Here is a 16015-nt window from a genome sequence, read left to right as displayed (position 1 = left end):
CTGTTCAGCCAGAGAGATGCCCATATATCTCCCAATTTGGCAGAAGGCATCACGTAAAATAGAAGTTCTGAGAAAGCTGTGTATCTGAGGGTAGATTAGAGTAAGAAAATAGGATGCTTCAGAATGGTTCCTCTTTATTCTGGGGAACCAGACTGAGAAACATGAGCAGCTGATTATCACCCTATCCTCTACGGCATCCTGCTCAAAAACCCAATTCCTCAGGGTCACACCCTGGCTGTAGGCCAAGAACTCATCCATCCTCATACTGTATTTTCTTAGCAGAGCCTCACAATGCTGTGCCTGACCTTCCTTTAATTGTTCAAGCCAATACATCTTTGCAAGGCTTGTATCCCATCTATGTCAAAAGCAAAGGAAAGATATCAATTCTAGCAGCGATGGAGGATAGCCCTGTCTCTGCGCTAAGATGGGCCGCTGGAGTACCAGGAGGAAGTCCTAGTATTTTTCTCAAAAAAATATTTCAAGTAATCTCTAATTCTTCCTTTACTTTTTCTCCCCAGATTTCTGCTCCATATAACATTTGAGAGATGGTTTTAGAAACATAGATTTTCAGAATGGGGTTCATCTCCCTCTAGAATAAAAGAAGTGTTGCAGCTGTGCATTATTATTATTTGTATACCACTCAAAACACAAGTCTCTGGGCAGTTTACAACAAAACAATAAAAACAACAAATAAAAAGATTAAAATTACAATTAACTATTAAAAACACAATTAAAACCATATCTGATTAAAAGCCTGGGTGAACAAATGTGTCTTACTGCCTTTTAAAAAGTTGTAAGAGATGGGGAGGCACTTATTTCAGCAGGAAGTGTGTTCCAAAGCCTCGGGGCAGCAACGGAGAAGGCCTGTCAGTAGCCACCAGACGAGCCAGTGGCAACTGCAGATGAACCTCTCCAGATGATCTCAATGGGCAGTGTGGTTCATAGCGAAGAAGGTGTTGTCTTAAGTACCCAGGGCCCACACTGTTTATGGCTTTATAAGTTATAACCAAAACCTTGTATTTTGCCCTGAAACTTATCGGCAGCCAGTGTAGATCTTTTAAGATATGGAGTGATATGGACTTTCCAAGATGACCCAGAGACCAACCTGGCTGCTGCATTCTGGACCAACTGCAGTTTCCGGACTACATACAAAGCCAGATCCACATAGAGCGTATTGCAGTAATCAAGTCTAGAGGTGATCAGCAAATGTACTACTATTCTGAGGTCATTTATCTCAAGAAATGGATGCAGCTGGCATATCAGCCAGAGTTGATAAAAGGCACCTCTGGCCACTGCCTCAGCCTGGGACACCAGGGAGAGGTTTGTGTCCAGACCTGTTCCTTCTGGGGAAGTGTAACCCCATCCAGAACTGGCAGCTCAAAATCATCTCCCAAGTTCCAACCCCGCACAATAAGTACCTCCGTCTTATCTGGATTCAGCCTCAGCTTGTTACCTCTCATCCAGACCATCACTGCCTCCAGGAAGGCAATTAAAGAAGTTAAGAACATAAGAACAGCCCTGCTGGATCAGGCCCAAGGCCCATCCAGTCCAGCATCCTGTCTTGCACAATGGTCCACCAGATGCAGCTGGAAGCCACAGGCAGGAGTTCAGGGCATGCCCTCTCTTCTGCTGTCACTCCCCTGCAACTGGTACTCAGAGAACCTTCTCCTGATGAGTAGGGTACTCATCAGGAGAAGGTTATACCTTCTGCTGATGATGTTGACATGGAGAAATAGATTTGGGTGTCATCAGCTTACTGATAACACCCTGCACCAAATCTCTTGATAATCTCTCCCAATGGTTTCATGTAGATGGTGAACAACAGCGGAGACAATACGGAGCCCTGAGGGACAACATACCGAAATTCAGTTTTTGAAGAACAGTCCTCGAGGGACACCATCTGGAATCTGCCCAAGAGGTAAGAGTGGAACCACTGCAAAGCAGTGCCTCCCACCCCAAACCCCCTCAGACACTCCAGAAGGATACTATGGTCAATAGTATTGAAAGCCTCCGAGAGGTCCAAAAGGACCAACAGAGTCACACTTCCTCTATCAATTCCCAATTGGAGATCATCCATCAGGCCGACCAAGGCAGTCTCCACCCCATAGCCCGCCCAAAAGCTGGTCTGAAACGGGTCTAGATAATCAGTTTCATCCAAGACTGCCTGGAGTTGGGAGGCCACCGCCCTCTCAATTACCTTGCCCAACCATGGAAGGTTGGAGACAGGCCTGTAATTGCTCAACTCAGAGGAAGCTAAGACAGGCTTCTTCAGAAAGGGTCTAATTATTGCCTCCTTAAGGCAAGGAGGCATCCTGCCCTCCCTCACAGAAACATATATGATCTCTGCTAGACCTTCTACAAGAACCTCCCTGCCAGATAGTATTAGCCATGTCAGGCAAGGGTCAGGAGAACAGGTGGTAGGCCACATCACTCCAAGCATCTTGTCCACAGCCTCACGAGTCACAAACTGAAACTGATCCAGCCTGACCACATAAGAGGAGTCGCTGGACACCTCAGATTCAGACACTGTAGTAATTGTGGGGTCTAAATCCAAGTTGGCCCAAATACAAGAGATTTTTCCACACAAAAGCCATTAAATACATCACAGCGGGTAATAGATAGTTCCAAATTCTGATTCAAGGGAGGAGGGGCACTTACTAGCCCTCTCACAACCCTAAATAGGTCCGCTGGACATGAACTTGGAGACGCAATACGGGCCAAAAAGAATTGCTTCTTTGCCGCCCCTATTGCCAGAGCATAGATCTTCAAATGTGCTCTATGTTGTAATCTGTCAGATTCAAATTGAGTCTTCCTCCACTTGCACTGCAGTCTACCTTGCTGTTTCAGGCCCCATAGTTTTTCCATATACCAAGGGGCCCGATTTTGAACCAGATCAGAGAGGATGCTTAGGAGCAATCATGTCTACTGCCCTGGTGAGTTTGCTGTCCCAATTCTCCATCAGGGCATCAACAAGATCACCAGCAGTTGGTGGGCCAGCTGCATCCCTCCTAAACAAAACTGTTCTACCCTAGTTATCCAGGTGTTCATCACTTGTAGGTTGGATTCTGGCAGTGTGCTCTATAATAGGACTGAACTCTGAAAAACAATCAGAAATGTAGATGACCTCAGAATATGGTAGCAAGGTGGCTAAATGTGACTTCTGCCCTTTACTAGCTTTCAGGTTATTTCTGAACACAACCCAAAATGCCCTACTCCAGGTGCCTCCCTCCTTTCAGAGGTTACGTGGGCGGGGGGGGGGGGTAGAATGCAGGGATAGCCATTTCTGTGGTAGCACCCAAGTGGACATGCTGCTCAACTGGCTAGTCAACTATCATCAACTGGCCACCTATTTGATCATGGCCAAATACTTTCAATTATTCTGTGAAGTCAGGAATGCCAATGTGTAGGTAGCAGCTTCCCTTTCTTTAAGGTCACTGGTAGGCATGGGTGTCAAGGGGAAGAGTGTGAGCAGCTTGTTCCCTAGCCATGCAGCAGTTGGGGCAAACCCAGCAGCACAACAGAGTTCCTCCTTTTAGTATATAATCCAACAGGAACACAGTGCCAAAAGACATTGCTTAGGATTCTTGCTTGCTGTATGAACCAGGGAGTTCCAGTTCTGTAATGGTAAGCTGATACTGAGATTCCAAAATAAGAACCAAAGAATGAAACATTCATTTTTATAGAAATCTTACCCGACAAATTAAAATTTAAAAAATGTTAAACTTGCTGTGAATTTGTTTTTGGACTTTGCAAAAATCTATTTAAGGAATATTTTGTTAAAGTTCATACTCTAAAAAAATGCTTGACCGACTGCTACATGATCAATTGGCTTTCCCCATTTTTAATTTTATAAATTACTGTAACTGCATTTTGATCTGACTGTCAAAAGTGGGGTCAATATATTTTATTATTATTTGATTTCTATACTGCCTTCCAAAAATGGCTCAGGACAGTTTACACAGAGAAATAACAAATAAATAAGATGGAACCCTGTCCCCAAAGGGCTCACAATCTAAAAAGAAACTTAAGATAGACACCAGCAACAGTCAGTGGAGGTATTGTGCTGGGGGTGAATAGGGCCAGTTACTCTCCCCCTGCTAAATAAAGAGAATCACCATGTTAAGAGGTGCCTCTTTGCCAAGTTAGCAGGGGTTAACTTTGGAAGGAAATTTTGAAGGACATTGTGCCAAGGCTACATGTTAGTAGAACATGCATACAAGTTTGAATGTGGCCTAAGTATTTGAGGAAAAGGCAATTTACACGTTGTAACTGGCATCACTACAATTCAGTCAAGACAGAGATCTCCCCCCTCCTAAACCACATTCATACTTTCATTATTAGCTTTAGAAAACTGCAATAATTTAAGTTCTTTAATTTTCAAACCACTTATAAACAAATAGTTAAAAATTGTGATTTGCCAAGACAGTAGGGTTGTACAATGCAAATAATAAAGCCCACATGGCCTACAACTTAATATTCTGGAATTTTATTATTTACAAGTTTGGTCTCTAGGCAGTGTAGAAAACAATTCCAGTAAAATACATTTTTAAAAAATTAATCTTAATTCTGCTTTAAACAATGTCGTTCTCTGATCTTGTTCACACATTTAGAATAGATTTCAGATGTTCCATTTGATATTCTTCAAGGAAGTCATCTGCAATATGCAAAGCTTTAACTTTTGCCAATAGAAGAATCACATCCTTTATTTCATTCCTGGAACAGAAATGCATAACTCAGTATACAAGTCCTTAAAAGCAAACACATAATTATGAGAGAATACCAAGGGTGCAGGTGGCGGCAGGAGCTTGAGGAGCAATTCCTCTTAAATGGGGGGGGGGAGTTGAGAGAGAAGGAACACAGAGGGAGAAGGAGAACAGCTGGCGGAAAGGTGAAAAAGGTAAATGGGTGTCTACAGGGATGGTAGGACAGGTACAACACTTGACCCTGCAGGAACTCTGAATTTAGTGCAATATTTTAGTTGTAGCCCCGCCCCCCCCCACTGGGAACTTAAAGAGAGATTTCAGAGACCATCCTAACAGAATAGTAGCAGGTTTTCAGCCTGAAAATCTAGCTCTCAGGCCCAGAATCCCTGTTCTGGGGGAAGACCTAGGCCTCCAGGAGCTATGTGCTCCAACACTGCTTCTGTTGGACTCCAGTAAACCCCACAAGTTCTGGAGACCCACAGATATACAAACTTGTTTCTAACACTCCTTATGTGTGATCTTTTGCCGTTAAATTTGTTTCCCCCTCATGGTGCCGCAACCCAGTTCCTGGCTCACTTAGACTCCTGGGCCCTGGTCAAATGTCCCCATTCCTCCTCCTCCCCCCACCCTTGGTTTGGGCCCTGCCAAAGGCCCTCTCCTCGGGCTGCTCTGGGCCTTTCTCCATCCCCAAAAAGAGCTGAGAGGAAGAGCAGCACAGCAGTCTGCCATCCACCCATCCATCCACTCTCTACTTCAGAACCCAGCAAAGGCAGCAGGTAAATAGTCCTGGGACTGGGAGGGGGAAGGTGGTGATGGTGGTATTCATAGACCCTGGTCTCACTGTAAACAGGCAGAAGATTGTTATTTTGTGGATTTTAAAAAATGTGTGTATTTGTCAAATTTTACCCTGACAACTGTTTCACCAGCTTTAGAAGCCACTGGTCGCCTTAAAAATGGAAATCCACCGAGTGTGACAAAAAGTGAAATCTTGATAATTTGTTTACACAGATTGACAGACAAGACAACTGCAATGCCTTCAGGACAACTGTTGAGATATAAATGCTTAGAGCTGCTTTGCAGTGCAACAGTAAGGAACTGACACAAAAACGTAAACCCCAACAAAAGGTAAAATTAAAGGAGAGTTATTAATTTTGGTGTGGGAGGATTCAGTAAAATGGAGAGAGGGACTCAAGTGCTGGGATAGGGTGGATCTGCACCCTGGATGATGCTGTTTATGCACAGATTTCTGGAGTATAACCATCTACTAAGCAAGAGACAGCTCAAAATGTTTATTCTATAAAATGCATTCCTTTAGTTAATATTTTATCCTAAAGGGTACTTTAAACACTCAGTATTTTAAAAACTGTATTGCTACACTGCTAACAATTTTGAGTCCTCCACATTTAATTTGTAAAATAAAGCAACAGGTTTTAGTCTGTAATTTGCAGTGTCCTGTGTGGTTAACTCTTTCCTTCACCACCCATACGAGTTCTAAATCCAGGAATTATATCTATACTAGTATTTTTAAGCCTGTTAAAATAATGGCCGCTAGTTGGGTTGTGTAGATATGTCTGTTAGATCTGTGTTTCCGTTACATTGCGCTGCCGACACTGCCCTCCCCGGTCCCCGCTTCTCCTCCTCCTTTCTCCCACATGGCTGTCTGGTTCCATGCGGCCGCTTCAGCGGCAAGGCCGGTCCTGCCGCTGCCGCATCCGCCCTCCCCAGTCCCCGTTTCTCCTCCTCCCTTCTCCCACATGGCCGCCTGGCTCCATGCGGCCGCTTCAGCGGCAGGGCCAGTCCCGCCGCTGCCGCCTCCGCCCTCCCCGGTCCCTGCTTCTCCTCCTTTCGCACCGAGAGCCAACATGGCCGCCTGGTGCCTGCGGCCGTATCTTCCTTGAACCGTATCTTGGTGTCTGCGGCCGTATCTTCCTTGCTCCGCGCATGCCCAGAACAGCTGAGGAAGACACAGGCGCAGAGACACGGGCGCACACCCAGGGCTTTTATTATAGAGGATACCCTCTATCTGTCTGCAGTTGTGTGCCTGGTGGGGGGGGGGGGGAAGCAGCACTACAGATAAGATAGCATATCGGTTACCTGCAATTATCTTTGTACAATGCACGTGCCAACTGCAACAAATGCTGATTGAAGTTTGACAGCTGGGGCAGACTAGAACCATCTTCACATTCCCTGAACCATCTTTCTGGCAAACATGCCACCACCTGTTCAGCAGTGTTTAAGAAATCAGCATTAAAATCTCAACAACCTAACTATGTTTGTGTTAGGTTGGCCGGTTACATGAGGAGGCAAAAGTACTCCAATTACCAAATGTATGTCAAATTCAAAGACTTCCGCTGATGCTAATAATCAAGGCTTCGGTATTTGCATACTTCTAGAAATTATCCCCAAATATGAGACCTTTGGAACAGACACCATGTTTCCCATATGCAGCTGCTTTAAATAAATTCTTACCACCTAACAACTGAAAGTGTGTGCATCACCACTCAAGTGGTCAATTTCAGCTTTACCTCAAAGGCTGTACATGTAAACAACCAATTGAACTGCCACAGCAACCTTCCAGTTTCTGCCTACTCACAAGCAGTGCAGGAGGTTCCAAACAGCAGCAGGAGCAAAGACAGAGTAAGAGGCCTGGATCGGTTCAGGAGATGTCGGGGGTGGGGGGGCAGGGGGGAGGAATGATCAGTTCTGAATGATCAGAACTAGGACTGCAAAACTGGGTAAGGAACTTCCTCATGGAGTTACTGCAGAGGACTGCACAACTAGTGGTGGCTCCACTGTTCACTGGGTTTGCTCGGAGCCTGCCACTACCACCTCCTGAATAGCACAGATGTGCGGGAAGCTTCCGGCTGGCAAAAAAGGAAATGCATCACTAGACCTGAGCCTTGGCACAGGCCCCACTCATCACTGCTGCTCCTGATGTAATAAAAAGAGGGTTGCCTGCTACTGGAACTCTGTGCTCTGTCTCCCTGCCCTCAGGCACAGTATCGTCCTCTGGAGGAGAAGCTTCTGACTGTCCTTCAGAGATATCTAGTCCCCAGGGCTCTCAAAATCCTGCTCCTCCTTTTTGGAGGAAGTCTCTCCAGTCCAAGGTCTGAGCACCAAGGCAAAACATAGATTGCCTTCGACCAGTAGACACGGAGTAATTTCAAGGCGATCATAACTGTTCTGACTGTGCTGTGCTCAGACTGTTCCCTGGTGCTAGACTGTCTTAGGTGGATATCCAATTTATATAACACCTTTCTGCTAAGGCACCCACAGCAGTTTACACTCAATAAAATAAAAAAACAAAAAGATAACGCACAGATTTGTCCTGTCTCAGGCCAAAGCTGTTTCCTTCAGGAACTAATGATGTGAGTGTCTCGGGCTTGGATTCTCCTCTCCTTCAGGGCATGGAGATCTTAAGCAGTCCCTGGGAGAGTGGAAGAAGGGCTGCCCCAACAGTCCTCTCAGGCCAGAGCCGGTCCCTTCAGGAGCCAAAGATTTGACTGCCAATACTGTGTGGACATTCCTGCTTGGCATACGGAATTTGTAAGCACACCCAAAGGTGTATTCTGATTAATGTAATTTTTCTGTGGACTTTGCCCCCGAGCCAGCAGGCTCTGCTCACAGAACACCATTTTGTGACTGGCATCCAGTTGGACCCCAAGACACTGGTAAAAACAAAAAACAAAAAAGGAGATCTCACAGAATCTGCCGTCCCCTGCTTTAAGGAACAATGACAGTTACAGTTTGTAGTACAAGCACACTATAAACATTTTAAGATACCTTTATGCAGTGGTCCTAATTTTTTTCATTTCTGTGTGGAATGAGTTTTGTTCTGGGCAGCAGTATCAAGGCAGTGTGTGCACACCTGCATTCAGAATGCTTCCTGATTCAACCTGAACAGGATCCAAAATGAACTGAGCGGACATCCAAAAACTTGTGAGCATGCGCACACCTTAGAGGGAACAATGCTTATATGGTTTCTAAAAACCTGCTGTGCAGTACTAGACCTGTTCAAAAATAAGCATTTCCTCATACAGCTCATTTTACCTTGGTGCATTTTTCTACATTATCAGGTCCAGATGGTAAGTTAATAATTATCAAAAGGAGGTAACGATTCACGAGCTTGCTTAGTCCCAATTCTTGTAAGACATCCTCTGGTATGATGCTATCCCATAGCAAAATATTAGACAGCAGCTGAAATGACAGAACAGTAGAACGGATGGCATCCAGTTAACTGATGAGCAACATTAATAAAGAGCTGGTCATTAAATATTTCTACATACTTCTTATGGGTTGAGGTATGTGAAAATACCACACCATTTCTCATAGTGCATACCCAGTTTATTTCATGAATGATTTCTAGTGTAATTTTATCTTCCAGGTCTGTAAACATAATTCCAATAAAAGCTTTAATTTGTACATACATTCTCTAAACTGTACAATACACAGAGCACCAATTTTTACAAAAAGTAAAGGAAGTATGTGCTTCAAAGACAAGAAATTAGCGGAGGAAGCAAGTTCTAATAGCAAGAATACAAAAAAGGGGGCAGATTTGGATTTGGTTCATTGAGGACAATATACAACATGCTTCCCGAGAGTAGCTATTCAAATCTTGTTGCACATGTAGAAAGAACACAGAGCTCAAAGTACAGTTTTCCTGACATCAAGATTTATAAGGGGTGGGGGTGGAGGGTGAGAAACCAGGAAGCAAATTCCAAATATATCATCCATTAAAGCATCATTTCATATAATTATTTTGGAAGGATCATGTTTAGTTTTAATAAACAAAAAATGGAGTTAAAATGCTAGAGCTCTTGATTATCACTACTAATTATCAGCAATTAGGTTATTTATTAGTTTAGAGAGGATATAGTATCATGTTAATAGTTAAAACTTCAGTTATGCTGCTATAAATATGGAAGGGTGCCAATTTCCAGCCACACACAAAGTTTTGAAAGGACCTTTTCAGAGCTTATCAAGTTCAGAGAGGTTAAAGAAGTTGCCCAAAGACACGTAGAAGGCATCTTAAGTCTGGTGACCTACATTTATATACTGCCAGTTATTAGATATCAAAGCAGTTTACAAAGAGAGAGACACACAACTAAAACTTTAGACCAGCTGACCCACCCACCCCAAAATACAGCTAGTCCCAAAACAGGAACGACTATTTTGTAGATGCAACTTGCATCTACAAAATAGGAACTGTATGCTTTGTGGGTGTGGCAATCACTGTAAACACTCTGCAGATTGTGTTTAGTCATCATCTGCTTATTTGAGCTTGCTATTTACTACTAGTGATGCACTCTCAGATTCTGTATCATACATTCCATTTGCATATTTTAGAATATTCAGAACATGTAAGAGATATTTTAGCAGACACCTTTTCTGTGCTAGAAACTTGAGCATATTTTGCATACCTTTACAGTTGACCAAAACTGTCTATCTTGGAATGTTGCATGTGGTGATGTTTTGTCTTCCACCGCACTAGTTAGAAAGAGAGAAATATCCACATTTTAAGCTACGTTAAAACGTTTACAGAAAACTTCATCTGATCTATCATGAATGCCGATATCAATATCTTCAATCAACAGAACTATCCCAAATTTAAATTCGTGCAAGCAAGTTTATGTTCAGAAAAGCTTGCTATGGTGTTAGGAATAAATGGAGCTAGCGTGGTATAGTGGTTAGAGTGCTGGACTAGGACCAGGGAGACCCGAGTTCAAATCCCCATTCAGCCATGATAGTAGCTGGGTGACTCTGGGCCAGTCACTTCTCTCTCAGCCTAACCTCAGGGCAGTTGTGATGAGAAACTCAAGTATGAGCTCCTTGGAGGGAGAGCAGGATAAAAAATGTAAAAAATAATATATATATTTTTTTAAAAAAAATCATATTGGGTAGTATTTTATGTAACATAACTTGCCTCTTGGGATACAGAGGAATAAACACATCATCTTCTATCGACTTCTTCATTCTTGAGATAATATGGTTGAGCAGATCCTGTTAAAATACAGAGTTTTAGACTTATACAACTGTTTTCTCTTTTATAAAGAACAAAATTGCCACATTCCTCTGGTATTATATACCTCTTCAAAGCTCTTCTCTAGAACTCCAAGTATATTTCTGGCAGTGATTACTGTAAAATCACAATTAGTCTTGTGACTCCTTAAAAGCAAATACATTTATTTTAACACAAGCTTTTGTATTCTAGTGGGCACTGGTCCATAACAGCTGATGCAAAAATAAATTTGTTAATCTTTAAAGATGTCACGAGACCCTGCATTGTTTTTGCTGAACAGGTTAGTAGTTGTTAATGTACAAATATTTCCACCTTCCATTCACCAAAGAAAACTGTTTCATGAAAGGTTTTAAAACAAATATTTACCACGTCCACATCTGCATCTTTTTTATTTGACAATGAATGTAGGCCATCAATATACTGAAGGCAAAAATAAGTATGCTCTTATTCGTAAGTATGAACTGTAGGACCCTTTTGAAAATTTCATATTATTCCATTTCAGAGCACTGTTTCATTTGACAACTATATACCTCAGCATCATCATACAACATCATCAGTTCTTTTTCTCCAGTGTTGAATCAAAGACTGATTGATAGTCCTCACTAGATTTTAAATATGTTTCATATTAAAAGCCTAAGACTGAAGACAGCCTCTGATCTTGCCACAGACAAGACTTTTAACTGGGACTGCTAGCTTTCTAGAATTAATACAGCTAGCGGCGAGTCCAAAGATGTACCTAGTTCATACAAATGTCAGAAAGAAACCACATTTGCACTCCTGAATTGCTCTTTAAACAATCCATAAGAAAATTAGTAATCAGAATCCAGAAATTGCTTGGTACTCCAGTTATACTGGGCAAAAAGGACTAACAGACAAAAGTTTTAACAATGCATGTAGACAGTAATTTTTCTGTTTTGATTACCTGTTTGGCTTTACTGGAATCTGTTTTGAGGAAGGAGTATTCTTCAAACACATTTTTGCAGATCTGCACTAGACTTTTGGTTTGGGAGGTTGACAAAGGATCCCACACATAATCCACAAAACCTGAAAAATACACATTTGCTATGTTGTTGTTTTTTGAAGTGAACAAATATCTTAACTGTGAATTCTTTAACTGTGGTTTTGCTGCCATCTGCCTGTTGTTTCTGGTCAATGACCATAATAAAGTTATCTATCTTTAATCTTTAAGATAGCATCTCCCCTTGGATCAGAAAGCAGGGTCAACAGTTCCCAGAAAACCTCCTCCAAAGAGAGGGGTATTCCTGCCTTCCTAGACCAAATAAAACAATACCAAAAATAAAGAGTGGAAGTGAAAGAAAAACGAGAAGACAGAGCAGGGAAAACCTCTGTGGAGGTCCTATCTCCCTCCTCAATATGCACCACAACCCATAATCCTGCCAACAGTGATGGTGGCTGCTGTTGCTTGGTGAGGGAGAGGAGAGGGGAGGGAGCCGGGGTAACCATAAGCAGGGCTAATAATAGGCAGGTCCAACCCGAAATTGAAGTTAATCACCAGCTCATGGTTTTCTCCATCTGTAAAGTTATTTACTTGTCTCAACCAAAATCTCCATCATTCACACCAACACTTGGCAGCTGGCTGTTGAGTGCTAAATTTAGTGCTAAATTCACCCCTTGGCTGACTGCAAGTAAAGGAATCCTGCCCTTAGAGTGGTTCATGGTGGGTGCCAGTGTGGAAAGGCTGTCCACACACAGTCTCTCTTTAAAAGCCCCATGCCTCTTCTTGCCCTCAGCAGCTCCATCCTTTCTTCTGCCACCATTGCCTCCATTTCTCCCCCTCTTCAATCTTAGCCCTCTCCTCCTCAGCCCATGCAGGACTAGGCTAAGATGATCAACTTAGTGGGCAGAGGGGAGGTTTTGAATCTTGAGCGCCTATTTGCAGATAGTACCTGCACACACATTTTCATACCACTTGAAAATACCACAAGGCATTTGGCCCCACACAGAGCCCACTAGTTTCCTTTCTTCTCACAAATATGGACATGCATGATTTAAGAAGAGCAAGCCTTATTTCTCCCTCCTCACGACAGAAATGTTTCTGGGATATGTCCTTGGTCCGCAATCCTATGCACACAGCCGTTATTTGGGACTAAGTCCCAATGAGTTCACTTGGAATAAACGGTGCAGAATTGGTTGCAGTTCTAGGCAACATTTGCTTAGAGAATCCTTTATCAGATTTGAAAATTAAGCCATATAAACTACTACCACTCACCCCCACCCCCAAAAAGGTCACACACAAAATAACAACCACCAAAAAAAAATAAAAATAAAAAATTAAATGCCCTAAGGCCAAGGGCAACAAGACTACTGGACAAAAGACTGAGGTGGAATGCTTATTGAAAATGGAGAGAAAAGTATATGCTAGCTCAATGATACTATTTGTTGCTGAAATTAAACTCAATTAAATCTAACTTTATATCTCTTTTGGAAAAGAGTTGCTAGATCCAATTTTGAAAAGAAAAAAAAAGGAAATGGCTTTGAATAAAAAGCATCATCCAGTGTAGTGATGTCTCTCAAGGAAACTTGATAAAAGTTACATTGCATATTGTGCTGTACTTGAAAACTTCTCATTTAAAGCATAATACCATCTTTCAAATTGATAACTGCAGTTTACTACATGTTTCAATTTTAATTATGAGCATCAATTTGTTTTGTAGTTTGTCTTCTGGCACATCATCATTTACCCCTTTACAATCTCTAAGAAAACTAAAGTTTGAATAAAATAACTATATTTTAACTATTTAAAATAAAATATTTTAAAATTGCACTGTTTATCCTGAAGAGCCAGATATGCAAAATCTAACATCAACAACCCTTGTTTATCTTTGTTAGAAAGAGCTAGTTTAAAACATCAAATATAAATATTATTAGAGTCACCCATTCATACCTGTAATTTTAGGAAAAATTATGTTATCAATGATTTTAGCCAAAATATTTTCATCTGGATCATCAGTTCTTTCAAACTGAGAAACATTTTTGCCAGCAAGAAAATCTTTAACATCTCTGAACCATGGCATGTCTTTCAAATTCACGCAATCCTCCTGAAAGAAAATCATAACATACATTTCATGCTAAGGATCCTCAAAAGGTACTTATGAAGCAGCTCAAAAGGAAATTTCAAGAAGCCACCTTCCATTCCCTTTCAGAAAAAGGGATAAATACCACAGAGTCACTATAAAAATCACCTAAAGCATTATGAATGCTAGGGGGGAAAACACCATCAGATGGATGTTAGAATTTCAGTCAAGATATTTAATGAAAACAGGATCCATAATGTCAACAGAACTACCACAATAATTCTAAGGGCGGTCTTCATTCTTTTTACATATACTGGAATAAAGAGACACTCTCCACCTGCTGTCAGGAACGCCGGTTCCTCTGCCTTGATACAAAACTCTTGCTGCTGCTCCTCCACACAAAATCTGCCTAGTGTTGCCCACTACTGCTTTGAAGTCAATGTAAAGTTTGTACTAGCTGTGTGTCTTTTTAAACAGCATGTAAAATCAGAAACCTTTGTCCTCTGCAAATCTGGAAAGTGTGATTCTTTTAAAAGGGTCATTGAATGTCTAGACATTTCATGCCTATAGCATGGAAAACACTAGTTGTGGGATGAAATATATGGACAGTTATTCTATATGACAATGTAAGTCTGGCTATCAGCCACACAAGGTACCTAACCTACCACAAAAGGTAGAAGCAGAAGAAAAGCTGTTGGGTCTCCTCCACTGCAGCCACTGTAAAAGTTGTTCTAGTTACATGCCTTTTTTGATTGCCTATAAAATGAGCAAACTTTGTCCTATATGTCTGAAATGTTCCAGATATGATTCTTTAAACAAGTAGTGGTAAAACTAATAATTTAATGGCAACAGGATGGAAACCACAGAACTTACAGGCAGCAGAAAAGCTGCTGCATGTCATATTGATATAAATGGAAATCAATACTATTGTGTGCCTTTTAAATTACCCATAAATGGGTTACTTATAACCTATCTATCTGAAATTTGGCAAGTACAACACCTTACAGGAGTAGGACAAGGTCTGATTATTTTCATCCAATTTGGTCAGAAAAGTGATGGGCACCAGATGACCTGTTGAGTCTTCATTGAAATCAACATAAAACAAATTATTTCACATTCACATGTGAGTACACTTCAAGCACCTATTTCCCATCTCTTGAGATGCAGACATTGCCAAATTGAAGATGGGAATAATTCATAATTTTTAGTGGTGTGACTTGTGGACTAACTCTGCAGAACTAAATGATTAGGTTGTATAAGCTCAAGACTGACCCTGAGCAGGTCCAAATGAACAACTGCTGCTATACACAATAATGCTGGGGGCAATAGCAAGACTGCACACGCTCCGATGTCACTAAAGGATGTGCCGATTGTGATCTCAACATATCCTTGAATGAGGGATGTTGATCAGAACTGCTCCTCTACACATGCTACAAAGCCCTTTTTAAGCAGGGTTCTGTAGCCCACACAGAGAGGTGAATCCAGTCAACACATCTCGCAGGCGATTAAAGGATGCATCAAGATGGCACCAGCATGTCCTTTAGTGATGTCAGGGAAGATGCGTTCTCACCATGGCCCCAACACCATCGCGTGCAGTGGATGCAGTTCATCTGAACTGGCCCCTTATGACACACAAAGAGAAATAATTCCAGAATGGCTTGTTTATATATGTAACAAACAACATTTAATGGAAAACCCACCTCAAGAAGGTTCCAGTCTATTAGCTGAACTCTGATCAGTGGGTTTAGGAGTTTGGGCAGGCAAAGGCTAATATATGCATTATAGTAAGAGTCAGGAAAATCATCTTTCCAATGCTGGAATTTTAACAGGATATTTCTAATGGTGCAATAATCCATGTGCACATCTTCAAATAAATTCTTGCAGTTCTGTAAGATATCATCTGTGGAGAGACAAACCTTTAATACTATACTGCAACTCATCTTAGACTACAACAACAACAAATATTTATATACTGCTTTTCAACAAAAGTTTCCAAAGCGGTTTACACAGAGATATAAATAAAAAATAAAATGGATCCCTGTTCCTAAAGGGCTCAGAATCTAAAAAGAAACACAAGATAGACACCAGCAACAGTCATGGGAGATACTGTGCTGGGAGTGGATAGGGCCAGTTACTCTCCCCCCGCTAAATAAGGAGAATCATCATGTTAAAAAGGTGCCTTTTTGCCCATTTGGCAGGGGTATTGTTCAGATATCAGACAAAACCATGGTTTCCTGAGAGAAGCAAGCCCACACTTT

At 41.7% G+C, this 16015-nt stretch overlaps 1 protein-coding gene across 2 annotated transcripts in view; it reads right to left on the bottom strand.

The window, feature by feature from the left end:
• Positions 1 to 4357: 4357 nt before the first annotated feature.
• GCFC2 (GC-rich sequence DNA-binding factor 2) overlaps positions 4358 to 16015 on the bottom strand; it is a 102194-nt gene continuing 90536 nt past the window's right edge. For both annotated transcript variants that reach the window (XM_053283887.1, XM_053283889.1), the window contains 8 exons: positions 15458 to 15657; positions 13628 to 13781; positions 11645 to 11766; positions 10627 to 10703; positions 10124 to 10190; positions 8754 to 8900; positions 6798 to 6922; positions 4358 to 4713 (listed from right to left, as the gene is read on the bottom strand). In XM_053283887.1, the coding sequence (XP_053139862.1) occupies positions 4599 to 4713; positions 6798 to 6922; positions 8754 to 8900; positions 10124 to 10190; positions 10627 to 10703; positions 11645 to 11766; positions 13628 to 13781; positions 15458 to 15657 (1007 nt within the window). In that variant the 3' untranslated portion in view covers positions 4358 to 4598. The remainder of the gene's footprint in view (positions 4714 to 6797; positions 6923 to 8753; positions 8901 to 10123; positions 10191 to 10626; positions 10704 to 11644; positions 11767 to 13627; positions 13782 to 15457; positions 15658 to 16015) is intronic.

Source organism: Hemicordylus capensis, chromosome 1 (assembly GCF_027244095.1).
Source record: "Hemicordylus capensis ecotype Gifberg chromosome 1, rHemCap1.1.pri, whole genome shotgun sequence".
Classification (NCBI taxonomy): Eukaryota; Metazoa; Chordata; class Lepidosauria; order Squamata; family Cordylidae; genus Hemicordylus; species Hemicordylus capensis.
Note: the sequence above shows the minus strand (reverse complement) of the source record. Positions and strands in the feature narration are given on the sequence as shown.